We start from the raw sequence: 23,234 nt of genomic DNA on the forward strand, positions 1-23,234 counted from the left end.
GCAACATTTGTTACTGTTGACCAGCCTAGCTTACCTTTCCTCTTTGGGTTTTCTCTACTGTTTTAGTAGTTAATATCTTTTCCAGGGAAAATAAAATTCATTGCCATGAATAATTACTCCTTAATTCTGCTACTAAGAAAGAATCTTATTTTTGGGTCTTTAACTTGGTGTCATAAGGAGTGTCAGTCAGTAACATTTGCTGACGAGTAACACATATCAGTATACCAGGTATTAGGCAGTTACCAAGGGAGCAGAAGAAATTTGACTTTGTCTAATATGCTTACATCTAATGGGGGGGGGGGACGACAAAAGCTTGAAACGAAAGAAAATATGAGATATAGACATGTACCTTTGTGCTTACTCACATCAATCATTTTATCATAATAGTTGGTTGATAAATCATTAATCTTAAAGTCTTCCCAAAACAGAGATTTACTCCAGAATATTGGACATACTGGTGTCACTGCCACACAAAGTGCTTCTAATTTCTGATCTTTAATGGTGGTACTTTAGTGAGCATAGTATTATAAATTGGTTCTTCTAGATTTAATATTAGTAGGCATTCCTGGAAAATGTTAAGATTATATCAGTAATTTTGACATTATGTTAAATTTGGGCTTTGGTATTTATGCATGAGCTAAACTGTTCTAAAATAAATGCTTGTTAATTCCTAGTAGCTGGGCTAAATAATAACTGAAAAGATGTGGACAATTAGAGAAGACTCCATGGAAGAGCTTTCCCTACTTTAAATAGGGAAATAGTTAAGCAGAATTTTAACAGATGACACTTTTTTTAGTGATAATCTTGGCCAAGCATCGTTAACAAAACATAGATTTTTTTCAAAGTTGATAAATGTCATGTTTAGGAATTATTATGGTGCCATTTTCAGCATAGTACGGTAATGCTTCTTGGGATAACACAACCCCCAAATAAGGCTGTTTTTCCACAAGGCTTTTTTTTCCCCAGAGTAGTTCAAATTCCAAAAAACAAACAAACAGAAAAAAGGGGGGGCAGCTAGGTGGTACAGTGGATAGAGTGCAGGTCCTGAAGTCAGGAGGGCCTGGGTTCAAATGTGGCATCAGACCAAACACTTGACACTTACTAGCTGTATGACCCTGGGCAAGTCACTTAACCCCAGTTGCCTAAAACCAAAAACCAAACAAATAAACAGAGTACTTCAAATTTATGAGTCAATTCTTTTTATTTATCAGCATTTAATACTGTGGAGCTTGACAACTTAAGATAACATAACTACATATTAGCAAAAAGAAAATGTGATAGCACAGTCCATAGGCATGTAACTAGTATGTCTGAACTGGAAGGGACCTTATTGATGATCTTATCCAGCCCCTTCACTTAGGAGGTCAGGAAGCTGAGGCACAGAGAGGTAAAAGGAGTTGCCTGAAATCATACAGCTCTAGAATATAGCAAAACCAGGAGGTGATTTTAGGCCTTCAGAATCCATTAAAGTTCTCTTGCCATTACACTTTGTTGTCATCTTCTGCACTTTCCATTGTGTTATAGATACCATTCTGCCCCAAAGTATACCTACCCCATAGCATAATCATTTGGAAACCATGGCATTTGGTCTAAATCCCAGAAGCAATATTAGGGTGAAGTTCTAAAATTTTTATTACGTGTTGTCATGTACACATTAGTAATACTATCAACTTTTCTACCTAGGTTGTTATTTATAAGTGAAGATCAATTTAAAAGGTGTTTTTTTTCCTGCCTGTGCACGTATTCTAGATATGTTGTGCAGATTTCATTTGTCACCACAAAACTGTGTTTGAAGGTAAAGAGAAATTACTGTTCTGTGCACAGTTTACATTTTCATCCTGAAACATTCAGAAGATTAAGTTCAGAAACTAGCTGTCATTCAGGGCTACATTTCAATAGGATTATTTACAAAGCCTAAGCTACAAGGAAGGCTTGACATTAGAAATAAGATTTTCTGAAATGCTGGTGGCATTGTATTCTTATGAAAACTCTGTAGTCCTATTTGCCACCTTTCCTCCTTTACTTTCCCCCCAATTACACTGCAGTATTCAGAATGAAAGTAGCTATGCATGGATAGCCTGTCAGAAAATAGAGACGGCATGTAAAGAGAATTTGCATGCAAAATTCTGTCAATGGATGAGCGTAACAGCTGTCTTGGAAGGGAAAAGGATGCCTTCACTGATAGAGAGGTAAGATTGAGTATGAGCCATTTTATGTCCAACAACAGGTACACGAGAACTTTGTCGTGATTTACCATTTTATGGGAGAGGACTTCAAATGTAAAGTACTCCTTGAAATTATGTCTGTGAGTGGAATTTGAATAAAAATGAGTTGGCCAGCTCTCTGAAAGGAGCCTGTTATCTATGTTTAATTTGCAGTTTAGAAGAGGCAGAGTGGTGTTCTGAATATATAGTTTGGAAGACCTAGCATTTAGTTCCAGTTTTAAAGTTAAACTTGTCATGTACTCTTAGCAGTACAATTTTAAAAACTCAGTTTTTGCCTCTATAAAGTAGAAATAAAAGGCTATACTACTTGCACAGCCAACTTGACCAGTTTGTGAGGAAAGTACTTTGTAAGTTAGGAAGTATTATAGAAATATTAGTTATTTTAATGAGTTTTTTTCTGGTGCTTCATGTAGTATTAAAGCTTGATCTCCTAGAAAAGTAGTGCAGGGTACTACTTCATAGCAAACATCATTTCACAGATTGAAGCTTTCTTAGACTTACTGACACGTTTGGAGGAAAACTCTAATTAAAATCATATCTAATTACTTATGTCACTGCTATGAATGCTGGTGTTGTTTATAGTTACTATAGTAAATGTACTATTCCAGGCTGTAAGACATTAAAGTCTTTCGTCTCTAAACAGTATGTCCATCCACTCAGTTTAAGAAGAATTAAAAGGACTATTGAGAATTTATTTTAATAGACAGCCTTTTATCAGCTATACCTGGTATACTGTTCATTATCCTCTTTCCTCCATCATTGATTCTGTAGTTCCTCACTATTACAAGTGTTGAAGTTTGCACACAGATTAGAATTCTTTTCATATTAGATTTTGCTGTAGATTGGAACCTCATTTTCTCACCACTAATCACCTCTGAGGCACATCTTGTAGAAATGCAGAGACCATGTAAAGGCAATATACAAATTAAGAATGCAAACAGACAAGAAATGCAAAAATTAAAGATTTTTATAGCATCATTAACTCAGCTCCATTTTGTATGACTTTTGTTACTTGAGGGCTGTTCAGTTTAAACTGTACTGGTGAGTAAGATGAAATATAAGTGATGCAATATTGAAATGGTTAGCCCTGAAGAAATGAACATAATATTTTGTTTGATAGAGTTTCTGTTCATTGGATTTAGTTTTGGACAATAATTTCCTCTTCTATTTTGGTTTTAATATATCTTTTTAAATTCAGCTCTCTTTTAGTAGTCTTTTAGCATTTGGACATTAACCATCATAGAATTTTAGGGCTAGAATTACTCATTCTACAGCCATTTATTAATTGCCTACGTTGCGGAACGATATACTAGATATCTAGTGAGAGATATAGAGATCATTAACACATGATTCCTGATTTCACAGAGCTCACTGTTTGGAAGGGGGTGAACATGACCTATATATGTCATGATAGCTCTCTTCAGGTATTTGGAGAGCTGTTATGTGCACAAGGGATTGTTTTGCCCAAGAGAACAGAACAAGGAGGAATATGTGGAAGTTGCAGAAAGGTAGATTTCAGTTTAACATAAGAAAAAAACTTTCTGATAATTTAGAGCTATCCAAAAAGTAGAATGGGATGGATGCCTTGGGAAGTATCAGACCTTTCTTCACAAGAAGTTTTCAAAGCCTGGTTGAGTACTTCTTGGGGTGTTATAGAGGGGTTCTTATTCAGATATGGGGAATTCTGAGGAACCTTCTGTGAAGTCTCTACTGTGTAATATTATACAACAAATGAATTTGGATAATTGAATGATTCTCTAAGAAAAGCTTGAGATTGTTGTTTGAGGTCCAAAGAAAGAAGATCATTTTTGACTTGGGAATGGACAAGTACGTATACACTTCAGAGAAGAGATGGTTTTTGAGCTAAGCTTTGAAGGACAGGTTATATTTCAAGACAGAGATGGGGGAGCGATGAGAAGGGAGTAAATGACCTGAATGAATTCCAGGAATAAGCTAACCCATGGTGGTAGACTGCAGAAATGGTAACAGTTATGGTACTATATTGATAATTTGGACATCTGACAATTTAACATTGGCTTTATTTTTTTTTAGCTGCATAGGTATAAATAGTATTTTTTTTAAAAAATAAAGCATCATTGTTTTGTAGCTAAAGCAGTGTTTTTGAAATTGCAAACCAGTAGTTTTCTAACCAGTATAGTTATCAGTTATTACACGGAATGGGAGCCAGCACCAATTACTTGATCCAGTAGACCAAAATTGTCAGTATTTTCAGAAAAGCTATTTTGGGTAAATGTCACTTTGAATTTACATCCCGTTGGATAGACCAGAAACACAGAAATTTCCAGCTGCCAGTATGCCCAAGTGTCCTGTCTCTACATAGATGTCTCACTTGATTTTTATGGATGCATAGTAATTGCTTCCCAAGCTTATCACTATTATCCAACAGTCCTTTCAAACCAACAATGACACTTCAGCATCATTCCCTATTGTTTTGGCGGGAGATAATCTCTGCACTTACTTACTATGAATTTGATAAAATCTGTGGTTTCACTAACATGGATATTGCCTTTTTCAATGCAGATTGCTGTCCCTCCAAGATGTTTCATGAGTTACTGTGGCTTAAAAAATAAATCAGAAAGGTAGATACATAAAGCAATCATATTATGTGCTGGGCATTGCATTATACTAAGTAAGAGGGTTTTAAATAAAAAACAGTCAAGACAGTCCTTGCCCTCAAGTTGCTTGCTCTCCAAGAAGTGAAGATACCACCTAAAGGGGAGTTAGAAAAGGGAGGTGTGGATGCTGCATGAAGTGGAGATAGTGGGAAGTAGCCCAGAATTCTAGTTCTCAACGTGATAAGTAGAAAGCTCACATCTCAGAGATGGTCATCCCAGGACAGAATCTAAAGTTCTGGTGGGGTGAGATTGGTTTGATAGCCAGAGTGAAATCAGCGTAGTCAGAAGGCAGAAGACTAGAAATCCTTTACCATCTATGAATTTAGCTGCTCTTTTGCTAGATCCATATAAAAGCTTTTCCCAGCTTGATAGAACCTGCAAAAACTTGAACTTTGCCTCTGAGAATGCACAGCTGCTTCTCCCACTATGAGGCTTGAGAGTAAGGCAGTGTTATAAACAATAGAATAAAAAGAATTGTGAAGCTCACATTTAACATTTTTATGATTTGTTATTACAGAAACAATAATACCATAGTTACTTCAAAATTTTTGTCTCATTACTACCTTCTAATATGCTTTTTGAGAGTGTATATATACAATTCACCATATGTGTATAATTGTAAGATTCTGGTTGGTAACAATCATAGCTTTCATCTTTGTATCCCCAGAACAATACCTTCACATAGTAAGCCCATAATAATATTTATTGAATAGAATTTAATGTTCAGAATTTAAAAATACTATAGCTGGAAGGGAGCTTAACAGTTATCTAGGCTAGCCTTATTACCTTACAGAAGAGGAAACTGAAATCCCAGAGAGATTGAATGATTTGTTCAAGGTAACTAATTAGTGGTGACAGACATAGGACTTTTATTTATTGATGGTGTAGGTACTATTTCCCACAACAGCAAGGAGTAAAACTACAGAAATTATGTGTACTATAAATTGAGACTATATGTAAATAACTGGAGCACTTTTTAAAAAATAGATTTTTATTAAAAGCTTTGGCCTTTACATTGCTAGAATTTCCCCATGTATTCTTTCTTCTGTCTCTGAGAGAGCTATCCCATAACAAAGAATGAAAAGGAAAAAAATAACCAACATCAAAAAAGTTTGATATTATATACAGTGGGCTGTACTTTTACTCCCCTCCTCTGAAAAGAATTGGGTTTAAGCACCTTCTCATATGTCTTCTTTTGGGCTAAGCATGACCGATATGATTCTTTCAGTTTCACTTGCTTTGTTATTTTTCTTTCCATGTACGTAATTGTAATAGTTATGTATAGTTTCTTAATTCTTCTTACTTTAGTTTGCATCAGTTCATTTGAGTCTTCCTGTACTTCTCTGTAATGTCATATTTGTTGTTTCTTATAGCACAGTAATATTCCATAACTGGAATATTTTAAAAAGTTATCTTAACTTTACAGTATTGCTTAAATGGCTTCATATTTATGTCTCAGAGCTTTGTTTATTGTTTTTATCACTGTCACTTTCCAATGCCTTCTGTTCCCCCATAGATACCTCTCTTGTAATAAATTAGATATAATTAAAAACAACTGTGAATTGTCCCCAAATGAAAATGTTTGTCTCATTCCATACCTATTTCATTTGTTTCAATTTATTACATATTCATATATATATTTCAATTTTTCATGGCTTAATAATTATGTCACAAGTATATACCACATAGCATATGCCACAGTGTATTCAGCTATTCCCTAGTCAATGGGAACCCATTTTCATTCCAGTACTTTGCAATTAAAAATATTTTTGTAAATTATATCAAAAACAAAAACATCGGGGCAGTTAGAGTTCGATAGTTAGATAGAGCACCAGTCCTATACTCAGGAAGACCTGAGTTCAAATTTGGTCTCAGATACTTGGCACTTACGAGTTGTGTGACCGTGGGTAAGTCACTTTACCCCATTGCCTCACAAAAAACAAACAAACCAAAAATAAAAACAAAAATATCCAGAACTATATTATTATCTCAGCAGGTGCAGAAAAAATGTTTGACTAAGTATAATACTAATTAATGCTAAATATGCTACAGGGTATAGACAGAGGGAACTTTTTAAATGTAATAAAAAATTATTTAAAACCAAAAGCAATCACCATATGCAGGGGGGATATAATAGAAACTTTCCCAGTAAATACAGGATAAAGTAAAGATGCCTATTCTCTGTCCTGTTCTTTGATTGTAGTTCTAGAAATGCTAGCTTTAGCATTAAGGCAAATGAATGAAATTAAAGGCAAATAACAATAAACAGACAAAAAGGAGATAAAATTATTCCTATTTGCTGATGACATGATGGTTTACTTAAAAAATCTAGGACATCAGCAGCAGATAAATGAGAAAATTTATAGTACTAACAAAATCGGAAGCTTCAGAATAAACCCTCAGAAAATATTTCTATAGAATAACGAAGTCCCAAAAGCAGTAATTACAGGGGAAATCTTAATCAAAATAAGTACAAAATTCCTAAAATATTTTTTAAAAATATACCAAACCATACAAAATGTCTATTGATTCAATTACAGAGTGCACTTTAAAGAAATAAGGAACAACTCAGATGAAAGAATAATGCCAATATAATAAAAATAGTGCACCACCAAAGATAATTTATAATTTTAATACTATATCAATCAGGCTTTCAAAGGGATACTGTATAGAACTTGACAAAGTAATAAAATTAACTTGGAGCAAAAGATCTGAAATGAAATATCAAGAGAAATAATGAGGGAAAAAAGATGAATGGGCAGCATCAGATCTCAAACTATTATAGAGTGACAGTCATAAAAACCATTTGATGTCAGTTAAAAAATAGAGAGATTAGTGGAACATATTAGACGAGGGAGAATTAAAAACAATGAGACTCAACACCAGATTTGATATACCCCAAAACACAAATTACATAGGAAGGAACTCCCTGTTTAAAAGAAAACTGGAAAACATTCTGGCAAAAATTAAGCTTATAACTACATATTGCATAATAAAATTCAAAGTGGACATATGGCCTTAATATTAAAGATCACACCACTTAAAAAAATGGAAAGGAGCAGATCATATACCTTTTACAACTGAAGGTAAGAAATGGATTCTTAACCAAACCAGGAATAGAAGTGATTGATTACAAAAGGTAAAATAAGCTAACTTTGATTACATGAAATTGAAAAGCTTATATACAAATAAAATCAATTCATCTAGAATAAGAAGGAAAGTGGTTAAATGAGAAAAATGTCTTTGTATTAAATTTCTCTGATTAGAATTTAGTAGCCAAGATATACAAACCGTTAATAGATATGTAAAACTAATAGCCTTTCCTCAATAGATAAGTGATCGGAGGATGTGAACAAACAGTTCTCAAAACAATTCTAAACGGTTGGGGCAGCTAGGTGGCGCAGTGGATAGAGCACCAGCCTTGGAGTCAGGAGGACCTGAGTTCAAATCTAGCCTTAGACACATAATACTTACTAGCTGTGTGACTCTGGGCAAGTCACTTAACCCCCAATTGCTTCATACTGTTAGCACCCATATGAAAGAATGTTCCAGGTCACTAATGATAAGAAAAATGCAAATCAAAACAGCCCTGGGGTTTTATTTCACCCTGAAAATTGGTAAAGATAACAAAAGATGGAAACAGTCAATTCTAGAGGAGCTTTGGGAGGGTAGGCATGCTAGTACATTGTTGATAGAGCTGTGAATTGGGACATTTTGGAAAGCAGTTTGCAATTATGTAAATAGAGTGATGAAAATATCCAAATCCTTTGACTCAGAGATTCTGCTACTAGGTTTATACCCTAAGGAAGTCATTAAAAAAAAAGAAAGTCCTCTTACATACCAAATATTTATAGCACTTCTCTTTGTGAATTAGAAATGATGTAGATTCCTATCAACTGGTAAATGGCTAAACTAATTGCAGCACATTAATATAATGGAATATTACTGTATTATAATAAATGAGCAATATGATAAGTACAAATAAACATGAAAAGACTTACAGGATGTGATAAAGAGCCAAGAAAACAATACACAAAATTACTATAGCAATATAAATGGAAAGAACACAAAATATTAAAAGTATTACCCCAAAGAAAAGATAAAAGAAGATACACTTCACTCCTTAGCAGAGGTGGTACAGAATATTGCATATATTTTAAGACTTTTAATCAATTTGCTGATTTTTTTCCCTCTTCTTCCTCTTGTATTAAAAATATTATTTGCATATGGGAAATCTGGACAGGGCAGAGTAAAAGGTTACTGAGAGAAATTCTGGTGACGTTTAAAAAGATATCAATAAGATTTTTTTTTTTTGCGTGTATGTATGTATGTGGCACCATTCCCTGTAGCTTTGACATCCTTGTAGATTTCCCTCTTGGTCACTTGTAAAACTACCAATATTTATATGAAATGTTACTCTTTGTTGCTCATTAATTACTAGGAGGGTTATTGTGGCAGGTATGATTCTTGGAAAGTTCTCAAAGTTAGGATGACTAAATTTCAAATTTTTCTTTTACAGGCATGGTTCGTGGAGGGAACCTGTCAACCCTTACTATGTCAATTCTGGTTATGCCCTAGCACCAGCCACCAGTGCTAATGACAGCGAACAGCAGAGTATGTCCAGTGATGCCGACACAATGTCCCTCACTGACAGCAGTGTGTAAGTCGTTTTGATTTCTTTTGGAAATGAGATAGTATCAAAATCTTCATTAAAGTACAGCATGCCTCCCTTTTGCATAACTGGATTTGTTTACTCACTTGTTTTGTTACCATATTTTAATAATGATATCATGTGTGTATTTGTGAGCATATTCCATTTGATTAATGAAGAGTCAGATTTAAATTCTTGTATTATGTATTTCATTGTTACCATTATATGAGCCTTTTTAGCTGTATTTTGATCTAGTAAGTACACTTTAGTATATTTTCAACATTTGTTCTTCATTATGAAGTTTCAAGGGACTTTCCTAGGTAAATCATTACATTTTATTAGAAACTACTGACATTTCAGAACATAAACCTAAAGGAATTTGTCCCAAGCTACTAAATACAGCAGTATGTATCCACCTATGGAATTGCTTAAAATCACACTCCCTCCTACTGATCAAACTGCTTTACTAAGTTATCCTGTACCTTAAAGTCCCTTTATTTTGAAGGAAATTTATTTGGTAGTAAAAGTCTTCTCAGTGAACCTCTTAACACTCTATTTGAAGGAAACGTTTTCCTAAATAGTAGCATTCAAAAAATTTTAAGTCTTTCCTTGAAATTTCCATATTACCAGATTCCTACAACAGATTTCTTCCAAGCACAAGGATTGCAGTTAGGCCTAGAAATACCAAGGAGGCTAGGTGGCACCTTGGATTGAGCACTAGACTTGGAATCAGGAAGATCTAGATTCAAATGGACTGCAGCATTCCCAACTGTGTGATCTTGAGCAAGTTTCTTAAACTCTGTCTGCCTCGATTTCTTCTTCTGTAAAATAAGCATAACACTCCAACTCCAAAGATTGTTGTAAGGATAAAATAAGATCATATTTGTGGGATGCTTTGCAGGTCTTAAAGAACTATATAAATGTGAAATGTGAAAAAAGTTGCTCATATTCAAGAGAAACATTGTGTACCTTTACTTCTCATTTGGGGTCAAAGATCAGTTTCATTGAAGGGCACAGTATTTGGCCAAGAGACTTACTGGGAATATGGCTGTTCCCATTCAGTAGAACTAAACTTTTCACATTGTCTTTACAAGCATGGTTTCCTCTCCTCAAGGGTGCATGAAATTTTTATGTATTTAATCACCAGTGGATAATAAACATAAATAACTTGATGACACTAAGCCTGTTTAAGAATCTTTATTAAGTATACTTGAAAGCATTGGTCCTAAGTGTTTTCTACCAAGTTCGAACTTTTCGTATCACTTGTTTCTTTGTACAATCCCTACTCCTTGCTAAATGCTATAGCTTTTTTCCACACGGAAGCTGCTTTTTATGATTCTGTTGCATTGATCTTCTTATTTTCAGCAGTAGCTAAAAAAAGATCAAGCCTGTAGAATCAGTTTTGCCAAAGGGTATTCTTTGCTCATTTGACCACATAACTTTTATTATGGTTTGGCTGAAAGAAAGAAAATACTTTCTTAGACGTATTCGTGGTGGCTTTTTAATGCAGACTAGAAAAACCATCCAACTGCTTATCTGGGTAAATGCAGGAGCTACTAGTCAGTAATACATCCGGCCCCCAGAATCCCAGAGTATTTCCTCCTCTACTTAATAACAAGCACAAATGTAGAGCAACATTCTGGGCTTTAATTAGAGTTCAAACTTTTTTAAAAGATGGCCAAATATTTTGTTGTTCTTTTATCCCAAGTTAACATGCCAGTTACTCAAAATGTCTGGGTTTTATTTTACATTATAAAAGGACAGATGCCACATAGATACTGATACTGTGTCTGAATCATAGTCTGCCGTGACTAAGTAAGGATAATGCATTAAAATAAGACACCCTTATTGGAAGGGGAGGAAAGGGGAGTTTATTCTAATAAATAATAGACAGATTTATGAGTAGTTTTTAGAATCAGTGATTGTTAGAGCAAGATAATCTATCTAGTCCAATCTATTTGTTATACAGGTGAGGAAACTGAGCCCCAGAGAAAGGGAAGTGACCTAAAGATCATGTTGTTAACTAATGTCAGAATTGGTATTTAAGAACCAGTTCTTCTGACTCCCAATCTAGGGTTTCTTCCACTTTGCCACAACTATGTCAGCTCAATTTTTCTCTTTTTAGGTACTTGGAAATTATTGGAATAGTGACAGCAAAAGTACCTTTTTTTCCTCCCTCTTTTACAGTCCTATCAGACAAACTAGTCCAAGTTACAGTCATTCTGCTGAAGCTAACCTATTTAATGGCTCTTCAAAAGAGTTAACATTATTATTAAAAAGTTTCAGCTATAATTATTTATTGATATTAATAATCAATTACATTTATAGAGGACTGATCGTTTCTACAGGAAGTAGAACTGTGTGAAAATGAGCCTTCCTTCTGACAATGATTTCTAATTCAGGACACCCTAGTCTCCTGGGCAGATGTACCTTGTTTATTGATATTAAATATATTTATAATGAAGAGTTAACTGAGCCCATAATTGAGCAGGAGGATAAAGAGATTGCGCTGACTTAAACATGATAAATTATTCAGAGCTTTCAAGATTCCAAATTTTTCACTGCCACAAATCTAGCTTTTTAATATCAGTGTTTTGCTGGTACTGTGGCAGTGAATCATGGTAACACTGTAACCTTAGAAGAATTAACCTACAATTTAGAAGAATTAAGCTAGACTTAACTGAAAGAGCTTCAAAAAGTGACATTAAATATATTCAAGAAATATAGGTGGTTTAGCCTTCTAACAAGAAAGTGAACAACATATAATCAGTCAGAATGGAATGCTCATACACCAGAAATTTCTTTCTTTCTCTCTTTCTTTCTCTCTTTCTCTCTTTCTTTCTTTCTTTCTTTCTTTCTTTCTTTCTTTCTTTCCTTTCTTTCTTTTCCTTCCTTCCTTCCTTCCTTCCTTCCTTCCTTCCTTCCTTCCTTCCTTCCTTCCTTCCTTCCGTACACTGGACATATATTTATGGGGAAACATGAACAATAATTCCACTATATGAAAAGGTATGGAAGAATTTTAGCCTGTATTGTTGAAAGGAATATACATATGCATGAAATCATGTGTGACTCCATTAAAACACAGGAAAAGGTTCATGTCATTTACGAGTTAGGTTTTCGTTCATTTGGATCATGTGTTGGAGGACTGTTCTTCAGTGAGTCCTTTTAATCATCTTCTAATTCACCTGTTATACAAGTCTGATATACTTAGAGGCAGTGAGGCAGTGCAGTGGATAGAGCACTGCATTTGGAAACAAGAAGACTTGAGATAAAATCCAACCTCAGACACTTAGTAGTTGTGTGGCCCTAGAGAAGTCTCTCAAACTCTGTTTTACTTCCATTTCTTCAGCTGTAAAATAGGGATAACAAAGGCACCTAACTTCCAGGTTTGTTGTGAGGATCCAGTGAGGTATATTTGTAAAATTCCCTGCAACATTCCTGGCATATTGTAGGCACTATACAAATATTTGCAATTATCATCATCATCATTGCTTTAATACTACTTGCACAGAGGTGATGGAAAACAAGTTTATTCCATTTCTCAAGAAATTATGTGTTGCAACATGACTAATGTGGAAATATGTTTAACATGATTGTACATGTATAAGCTATATCAGATTGTTTGCTGTCTTGGGGAGGGAGGAGGGAAAGGAAGAAGGGGGGAAAATTTGGAACTCAAAATCTTACAAAAATGAATATTGAAAACTATCTTTACATGTAACTGGAAAAAATAAAATACTGTTAAGTAGAAAAAAATTACATATTAGATAATGAGAAACATCTTTAGTTCCATCTAGAATCTCTTCACTTTCTGGGCCTCTGGGGTTTAATTTTTGGTATATTTACAAAAAGTATATGAATAATGTGGAAACTTATCTGCAAGTGATGGACAAGAGTGACTGTACATTGGTACCTTTATCTCTTTCTGCACTGATTAGGAGTTGGTATTAGTAGTTTTCACATTCTTTTGTTGGAGTAGATAGAGATGTGCATATTAATGATTCCTTTCTGACTCTGCATTCAGAAGGTAATTTGGTGTCAAAGTGAGAACCTGTAAGAAAGAATTTTATTTATTGCAAATACTAGAGGTCATTTAGGCATAACTCCTTCTTTGCCCTCCTTAGCACTTCTTCATTTCATCTGTGTCAGTGTGATGTAGTAGTAAAAAGAACACTTGATTTGAAGCCAAGGAATAGGAGTTCAAGTCCTGGTTCTAACACTTAATAAGCTGAGTGACCTTGGTCAAGCCTCTCTAGGTTTACATTTTAAATAATTATTACTTGTGTAATTTACTTCATCGGATTGTTAATGAGGATCACATAAACTGTCTACCATATTTGACCAAATGTATGACCACATTTGAACCCTCCTGCCTTCTCCCATCCCAATTTGGATCATATAAAACCTAAGCACAGACAGTAATTGTTATTTTAGTATCATTAGACACAGCTTAAACCTCACTGATCTTCCTGTGAACACCAAAAGTAATAGCAACAATTTCCTCATTATTCCCTACATGCACACACACTAGAAATCTCAGCCAAATGCCCCTGCTGGCATTGCAAACTTCAGATGACTGTCTTGCATTCCTGCTCCAGTCTCATCAATCTCACTGGAAAGTTTTAATGTAAGAGTGGCTTTCATCTCTCATGAAAACTCCTGGATTAAGAGGTAGAAAGAGATTGTTAGAATAATTTTACCACCAATAGTAGTATGCACTTTGCTTCTTGATTTGAGATCCGTTTTCCAGTTATAGATAGAAATAGATGATTCCAGAACTTCTGCTTGCAACTGCAGAGTTCTTAAAGTTCGTTTTTAAATGTCACAGAACTAAAAAGTAGACGTGATAGTAGATCCCCCAGAGTAGTTGTTGTTTTCCAAACTTGGTAACCAAACTAGCTAAGCCACCCAAGGAATAGAGTGAAAGAGACAGGGTACTGTGAAGCAGGGGCCAAGGTAGAGTTAGCCATCCACATTAACTTATTTCTCAACTTCCAAAAATCTGTTTAAATTCTTGGGTTTGAATAGACTGAGTTTCCAAAATAGAGTAGGAGTGAATACATACACACATACTTTAGGAATGCAGTCTATATTCAAAACAACACTATATTTTTATTGAGAAGTAGTGTCTTGTAATAAAAAGAATACTAACTTGGATTTCAAAGACTTGGTTTCAAGTCCTAGATGTACTGTTTATTAGTTCTGAGCCTGTGGACAAATTTTTAACGCCACTCATTTAAATAACACACTGCATATTTCAGAGTTGTGAAGAAAGTGTGTTGTAAGCTGTGAAATATTATAGAAGTATGGTTAGTTATTAGTATTAGCTATTCTCTAGAAGACAGTTCTTAATTTTTTTTTTATTGCTTAAGAGCTTAGAGGTGCAAACAAAACAGAGAAAGCTAAAAGATAGCATCTGAAGAACACTGTAAAATTATTCAATGGAGAGTTTTCAGTGAGTACATTTCCAGGTTTTTCAGATTTCTTGCTGTTAAAGATAACTAAGAGAAAGTTACCTGAAAAGTTAGGAGAACTTTGTGTTACATTAGTTTCATTTTTTCTTTCCTGCCCCCAGTTTTCTTTTCAGTGAAGTTTAGTGGGGATAAAATTAAAGTGCTTATCTTTGAGTTTGCTTCCTCTGGTTGAGTTGGCATCGAGCTTTGAATGAAGGAATGTTCCAAGTTCAGAGGTGGCACTAGGGAATCTAGTTAAAGTTACATCAAAGGGAGCTCAGCAGGGCTGAACATGTGTTTTGAAGCTGGATAGATTAGAGGCCATTATCAGTCTTTCACTACTGTGCTCTGAACAAAAGTCTGCTCTTTCCACCCAGACTGAAGGTACAGAGAATTTATTACTTTAAAAAAGAAAGAAAGAAAAAAATTTAGCAGCACCCTACCTACCAACAAAAGCTGCTTTTCTGGTGAATATACAATTGGTCCAGATATACAGATTTCCCCCTTTGGTTCACTTCCAGCCCATATATATGTTAGCAACAGCACTTTTATTTGGTAACTCTAATAAATGAAATAATTCTTTTGTGAAAATTGTAAAAATTTCATTACATTCCATTTTGTTGGTCATTGTTGCCATGCGTTCAGTAGAGAATTATTGTTGTGATTTTATGTTGCATTAATGTTTTCTTTAAATAAAGCTTTTGGTAAGAAATAATGTCACTTTGGTAGCCAGAGTTGTCCTCCATGTGTTCAGTAGAGAATTATTGTTGTGATTTTATGTTGCATTAATGTTTTCTTTAAGTAAAGCTTTTGGTAAGAAATAATGTCACTTTGGTAGCCAAAGTTGTCCTCACTTCAGTCGTTTTTCAGTCACGTTCAATTCTTCATGACCCCAGTTTGGGGTGTTTCTTGGCAAAATACTAGAGTGGGTTGCCATTTCCTTCTTCAGCTCATTTTATAGATGAGGAAGCTGAGGTAAACAGGGGAAAGTGACTTGCCCAGGGTCACACAGCTAGTCATTGTCTGAGGCCAGATTAGAACTCGGGTCTTCCTTCCTCCAAGCCTGGCAGTGTATCTACTGTGCCCCTTAGCTGCCCCTAAATCCTCTGAGCTTTCTATTATTCCAGTGACCCCTTAATAATTAATAACAGCTCAAAGTTTGTTTTGCAAAGTTCTTTCTTTACAACATCCCATGAAGTCAATAATTCATGTTTTATCCAAATTTTACAGATTAACAACATGAGACTCAGAGTCATAAGTACTCTTGGAGTCAGTCACTTGGCTAGTTAAGTGACTGAAGACAACATCCTACCTAGGAGCTCTTCACTTCTATTTCTGCCTCTCTCTCTCTCACCTTTTTTTAACACTTATTCTTTCTCCTCCTTTGAGTTAGTACATAGAAGTTTATTTGGCTTACATCCCACCATTTGAAGAAAGTGTCCTTCAGACACCATATTAATAACATTATTATTATTATTATTATTAAGAATCTTTTAAAATAAGACTAATTTTGTTTTACTAGGTAGCTATTTCTACAGTATTAATGATAACTTTTCCTAGAAGTGCATGTTTGCTCTTACCTTTATTGAGTTAAAGCTCTAACCTTTTGAGATTGTGTGCAGATAGAGTTTCCCCTCCCTCCTCTCCCCTCTTGGAAAGAAAAATAGCACACTGAGAAAAATATGTTCTGGCAGAATTTCACTGGAAAGACAAAATGCACCTGAATGACACTCTAGGCATTATGCAATGACAATTTAGTAACTGCCTTAAACAGCATTCCAAATGGGGTGCTCTTTTGTTCTTTAAATAGTTTTAGAAACAGTTTTCAGAGTTTATTAATTCTGAGGGGGCCTTTTGATGGACTCATGCAATTTATTTATCCATCTGTTTATTTTTTAAATGTGGTATATATAGCTAGTATTGGTAAACCTTTCATTGGCAATGTGAAATCCTTTTACCATACTCTCTAAATGCTGCACCTTGAATGCTGTCATTGCCTAATAGTTTTTATTTATATTTGTGCAGAAACATATTTTATTTAAGAAAATTCTACATTCAATGATATATACTTAATTATCTTCTTTGTGTTTCACAAGAAGAAAAACTTCATTAATAGAAATTTCTATCAAATAGTTTTCAAAGGAATTTAGATGGGTTTTGGATACAATATCAAAATTCCATCTTTTGATGTCATTTGGTCTCCTGAATTAATTTTCTATTTAACTTTATGCCTTAGTTTTCAAAATATCTTTAATGTCCCATCCATTTAAATGCCCCCATTTCTACAAATCTTTCCTTTCCTGATTTCTTTTTTCTTTTGTCTGATAGATTTTTATCAGTATCTTTTTACATTGCCTGGACATAAAACCCATATACCTCTCCCTCTATGATAGCCATCCCTTAGATCAAAGAAGAGGGGGTGGGGTGGGGTGGGGAGAGGGGAAATCAGCAAAATCAATAAATATATTAAAATAATCCAAAATATATGTGATATTCCATACTTGTGGATCCAGACCTCTGCAAGGAAGCCAGAGTGGGGATCTTCTTATATCTCTTCTTTGCGGACAAGCTTGTTCTTTATAATTTTGCATCATTCACCTTCATTTGTTTTGTGGTTGTTGTACTTTCGATTTACATTGTTGTAGTTATATTATCTATTATCTTCTTGATTCTGCCTACTTCACTTTGCATCAATTCATGTTAGTTTTTCTATGCTTCTCTGTACTCTTACAAAGAATTGGTAAGAATATTATTTCTTCACTGGATTATGTTTCTTGTAGCACTTGATATTCCATAATGTTTGTGTACCACGATTTGTTTAACCATTCCCCAATATGTTTGTCAAGGAGTATTTTTAAAATTCCTTACTATGTGCTTGCTGTGTCCTTAACGGCAGGCATTCAAAAGACAAGGAAAAAGACAGTCTTTGCCCTTAAGGAGCTTACATTCTAACGAGGTAAAACCATGCAGAAAAGGGAGCTAAAAATACAGGCAGTAGGAAGGTACAGCTGGCCATGACAGTCAGAAGCAGAGCTGAGAGAGGAATGAAGGATGGCTAGCTTAAGGCCTCCCTCCAAAATGGAGGCCCCAGGAGGAATTCACCAGTGTGAGAAAGGTACCCTAAGGGACTAAAGGATATGCCAAAGTGAAAGGCAACTAAGGCACATGGGCAAAGTCTAGAGAATCCAGTCAGTGGACAGACATCTACTTAGGTTCCAGTTCCTTTCTACCACAAAAGTGCTGCTATAAATATTTTGGTATAAATGGAAACTTTTGTTTTGTCAATGACTTCTAGCAACCTCAACTGATTTCTTCTTTAACTTATACCCCTTATATTACTTATTCAAACTTCTGTTAACCTCTGTTACTGAACTATGAAGTCCTTGGGGGCTAGAATGGGTCTCTCCACAATATACTTTGCACATATAGACATTTAATAAACTTGTGTTGAATTGAAAAAAAGGTATTGAAGGTGACTCAACACAGAAAATTAATCATTTTTTGTAACCATGAAGTCTGATTAAAGTTCATCCCTGGCCTTAATTACTCTCAGATACATGTGGTATTCCCTCTAATGATGAAAATCAAAACCCCTCCACCGGCCTCCATCCTCTGCACCTCTTGTCTATGTCCTCCTGGAAGTTTATCACAAGAAATCCATTCAATGTGGCCAGGGATGGGGAGTAGAGAGGATTTGTCTTCCTTTTTTTTTTTTTATTGCAGCTATACATACATACATACATACATACATACATACATGTATGTATGTGTGTGTATGTAGGTATGTATGTATGCGTATACACACACACAGAGCACACAGATTGTCCAGTGGTTATTATTCCTTGCTATCGCCTCCTGACCAGCCTATCTTTTTTGCTCAGGGAGTTCTTTGATGACATCCTTTACTCTGCTTCTTCCTCATAATTCCTTGTTTTTAAAGTGTTGCAGGCTTTTCATGCCTAACACACGTTTCTCTCTTGCCCTTTAGATAATTTTATCATTTAAAAAATTTTGATAGCTTTTGTTTTCACAGACCTGATTTCCCATTATATTCTTCCTCCTTCCCTTTAGAGCACCTTTTATATTAAAGAATAACAAAAGGGAAAAAAAAACAAGCAAAATAAAACTAACCTACATTTTAGCCAAGTCTTTTTCTTGTTCTACAACAGAATTGGGCATCTGGCCCACTGCTTTTTTTTCTAAGGTCCACAAACTGTGAATGATTTTTGTTTGTGAGTAAAGTTTTATTGTATTTAAAAATGTGAAAAAACATTCTTAGTTTTCAGATAGTACAAAAATAGGCTGGGGTGCAGGGGAATAGTTTGTCTTCCCCTTTTTTATGCTCATAGCCCTCACCTCTGCAAATAACAGAGGTTTCTTATATCTCCTTGGGACAGAACTTGATCATTTAAACTTCACGGTATTCAGGATCCTTTTTTTTAAATTTATTTTGTTATAGTCATTATGCATATTGTTTGCCTGGTTCTCTTTAACATTTTGCGTCGTAAAATACAAGTTATCTTCAGCGTCCCAGTAACATATGCTTAACAGTACTATCTCTGGATCAAAGGTATAGACATTCTAGTTACTTTCTTAGCATAATTCCTAATTGCTTTCCAGACCAATTAATAGTGTTTTGGAAGATTCTGAATTTTATTGCTTTGGACACTATATTGTTCCATGACTTGCAGCCATACAGTATCCCTAGATTATTTGTATTACAAATTAAGGCCTTCATTTCAAAGACAATGTTGGAGTCATTTTAAAAACTGTATAATTTCCCAAAGGTTATTTAGCCCATACTCCCTTTCTGGTGTTGGTTTCTGAGTCCAACTCATTTTCCATTTGCAAATTTGGCCAAGATAAGAATATGCTATTGAATGAGCTCTGTAGTTTTGCCATCCACTTGTATATCATAGTCTAGAGAAATATTCTTTTCACTTGTTCTTTCCTATGTGGAGAATTAGACCAAACTGTTTAGCATGATTATGGAGCTCATTCATTAGGCTGTGTAGTATTTTAAGGTCATATTTGATTCATTGAGCACAGTGTCATCTGCAAACCAACAGGAACTTTCTGAAGGATGTCATCACCTATAGAGAATCTCCATGACACCTTTGGCAAGCATGTAACCCTTTGATATTAATGATATCAAAACAAAGCATTTTGTATAATTTTGAGTGGAAGTTCTGAAGGGTAGACCTCTTTTTGAAGGAGAGACTTTAAGGCAATTTGTGTGCTATTAAATCAGATGGTGTTTTTTTTTTGACAGTTATGAAGCAGTAAGTATAGTAGAATTTTACTTTATGTCAACTGTGTTATTCTAATGATGTCTACTGTGGAATATCTCTTGGCAAAAAACCAACTTCCCTTCTAATAATCTAATCAAGGCAGGCTTTACTACCCATATAGTTTATTCTCAAAATAGTTTTGGGATAAATTGTAAAACATTCTATAAATATCACCTGATTTTATTATTTCTTAAACAGATCCATATATTGATCTCTACACATTGAGTTTCTGTACATCTATCATATTTTTTTTAATTTTCCTAACAAGGGCTTATACAGGAGGCATTGTTGAACTTGCTGTCTATGCATAGTGAGATCACTAACTTGTGAGAGCAAAGATCAAAATTAATACAAAACTAGAATAGTAAAGGAGACAAAAAGATGGCATTTATTTTGGAGAATTCTACCATAACACATTTAAGCAAGGTTTTTTCTTCAAAAATTGAGAAATGGATAGAGGAAAAGACATAGACAAAAACTATAATAATTTTGCAAAGAAGTTTGACCAATATGCCACTTTTTAAGTCAGAAAACTGCATCAGACAGCAAACACTTAAGTTGGCCAAGCAGACAGACATGGCAGCCAGTAGCAACACTGATTTTGAATACAAATTCATTTGTAAAACCTTATGGAAAAGGAAGTGGATGATTATGAACAGTGTCACTTCATCAAACTGAAGTCAAAGAAATGACCAGCTTAAAGAAAACTTGATAAGAGACCTAAAAAGTGATCTTTTGAATATTTAAGGGCAAAATTGGCACAGGAACAACAGACAACAGGAAAGATCTGTTTTATGACAAACTTTTCAATATCAAAGCAGTGGAGTCATCAGAGTCCTAAAGGTTTGAACAGAGAACATCACAGTTCCAAATGTGTATCAAGGATGTGGAAAAGGTACTGAAGAAAACAAAGATGGGAAAGGCAGCTCAACCAGATCAAGTCTATACAATGAAAATGGAAAGAACAACCACAAAACAATCAAAAGTGAATGATACAAAATTGTAAAGAACAAGTATGGCCCCAAGAAGAGTTTCAAAAAGACAGTCCCACCCTAGACTTTTGTAATTGTAGGAGGTCCATGAATGTGGAATGTTGAATATATTTTTGCACTTTTTCCATGTATTGACCAGCTTTATTGATTTTATTTTTTTAGAAAATAATGTGTCTCAAAAATTTAGCACAGTTGTAAGGGTATTGTTAAAGTTGGTACTTTTTTTAATGTATTAGAGCTTAAAAGTATACTAAAACTTTTGTTACATCCTGTATTTTTTATATGAAATAGCTCTCTCTGAGAGGAGGAAGAATGCTGGGAGAAATTCTGCTAATGTTAAAAAAAAAACCCAAGAGATATAAAATATTCAAAACTAAAAGGATATTTAAAAACAAAGTTTGGGCACATTGGGTAGTTTTATCATACTGCTTTTTTCCTTTTTTAAATTTTTGATGCAGGGAATGTCTCGCAGTGAAGGTGGAAAGAATATTTTCAGAAATGATTGTCAAATAAAGATAAAATATGTCAATACAAATAAATTTTTTTTAAAGGAAAGTTCAGTGTTATCAGGAAAAATACCATAAGACTGGAAGCAGGCATGTGTCCTAATTTTCAAAAGAGTGAAGTTAAGTCTACAAGCTTTGGAGGGTGTCATCACCTATAGAGAGTAGAGCAAACTAGACTAATGAAGTTGACTTGAATTTCTAGCAAAATTTGAAGCATGTTATTAAAAGACTGATTATAGTGCAGTGGAAAGAGCACTGAACTTGAAACCACAGGACTGAGATTAAAATTCTGAGTCTTCCCGTTGTTGTGTGCACTTGAACAAGTCACTTAATCTTTCTGGGCCTTGATTTCGTCATGTATGTAATGAAATGGTTAGACTAGTTAATTTCTAATCCAGTTTTCAGCTCTGTACAGAGGATCCCATATTCTAGAAAAGAAAGTGAAAATCACGAAGTACCAGCATAGTTTCATCAGGATCACTGATACCAAACCAACTTCATTTTCTTTTTTTGTAGGGCCAATCCACTGATAGATCAGGGGAATGCTCTAGACATAGTTTACTTAGATTTTATCAAGGAGTTTGGAAAAACTCATACTATTCTTATAGACAAGATAGAAAGATATGGGCTTATATAATAGCAGATTTCGAATTGGCTGAGTGGTTGGACCTAAAAAGTAATTGTTAATGGTTAAATATCAACTTGGAATGAAGTGTCTAATGGGATGGCACAAAAATCCGTGCTTGACTGTGTATTATTTGACACCTTTATCAGAGATCTGGATAAGGAAATAGATTGGCACGCTAATCAGATTTGCAGATGATGTAAAACTAGGAGTGATAACTAATTCATTCGTGTGTGTGTGTGCGTGTGTGTATTAATGTTGGTGGGTGGGTGGGTAGGTGGAGAGAGACAGACACTACAGTATTGGGCCAAATCTACTGAGATGAAAATTTTAAAAATATATTTATTATATCTTGTAATATCACTTTGATTCTCCCATTTTCCTTTCCCCTCCCTAAGAGTCATACTTATAACAAAGAATTATTTAAAAAGAGGAAAAAGAACAAGGAGGTGTAGAGATGGTTCAAAAAATCAGCTTCCCAGTTACAAGATGGGAAAACATGGATTTTAAAAGCTTGATTTTAAAAGATCTTTATGGATTTTGTCAGGCTATAATGTTCAATATGAGTCAACAGTGTGATGTAATCACCAAAAAATTTAATCCTACCTTATACTGCATTAGGAGAGTTAGGGTGTCCAGGACTGTGATAGTCCTACTGGACCATAGTACAGCACCAAGCCCACATCAGAAATATTTTGTTCAGTTCTGAATACCACATTTTAGGAAGGACATTGCTAAGCTGATGGATATCTGAAGGAGGGTGATCAAAATGGTGAAGGAACTTCAAGATCTTGCTGTGTAGGTTAAAAAAGCAAAGAATGTTGTTCATAGAAAAACCAAGATTTGGGAGGGACA

The 23,234-nt window shown here is 34.7% G+C and overlaps 1 protein-coding gene across 2 annotated transcripts in view; it reads left to right on the top strand.

The window, feature by feature from the left end:
* Positions 1 to 23,234, top strand: part of AXIN1 (axin 1) — a 157,645-nt gene that overhangs the window by 96,537 nt on the left and 37,874 nt on the right. For both annotated transcript variants that reach the window (XM_021006742.2, XM_021006743.2), the window contains exon 2: positions 9,381 to 9,521. In XM_021006742.2, the coding sequence (XP_020862401.1) occupies positions 9,381 to 9,521 (141 nt within the window). The remainder of the gene's footprint in view (positions 1 to 9,380; positions 9,522 to 23,234) is intronic.

Source organism: Phascolarctos cinereus, unplaced genomic scaffold (genome assembly GCF_003287225.1).
Source record: "Phascolarctos cinereus isolate Bilbo 61053 unplaced genomic scaffold, phaCin_HiC Scaffold_4;HRSCAF=312, whole genome shotgun sequence".
Taxonomy (NCBI): Eukaryota; Metazoa; Chordata; class Mammalia; order Diprotodontia; family Phascolarctidae; genus Phascolarctos; species Phascolarctos cinereus.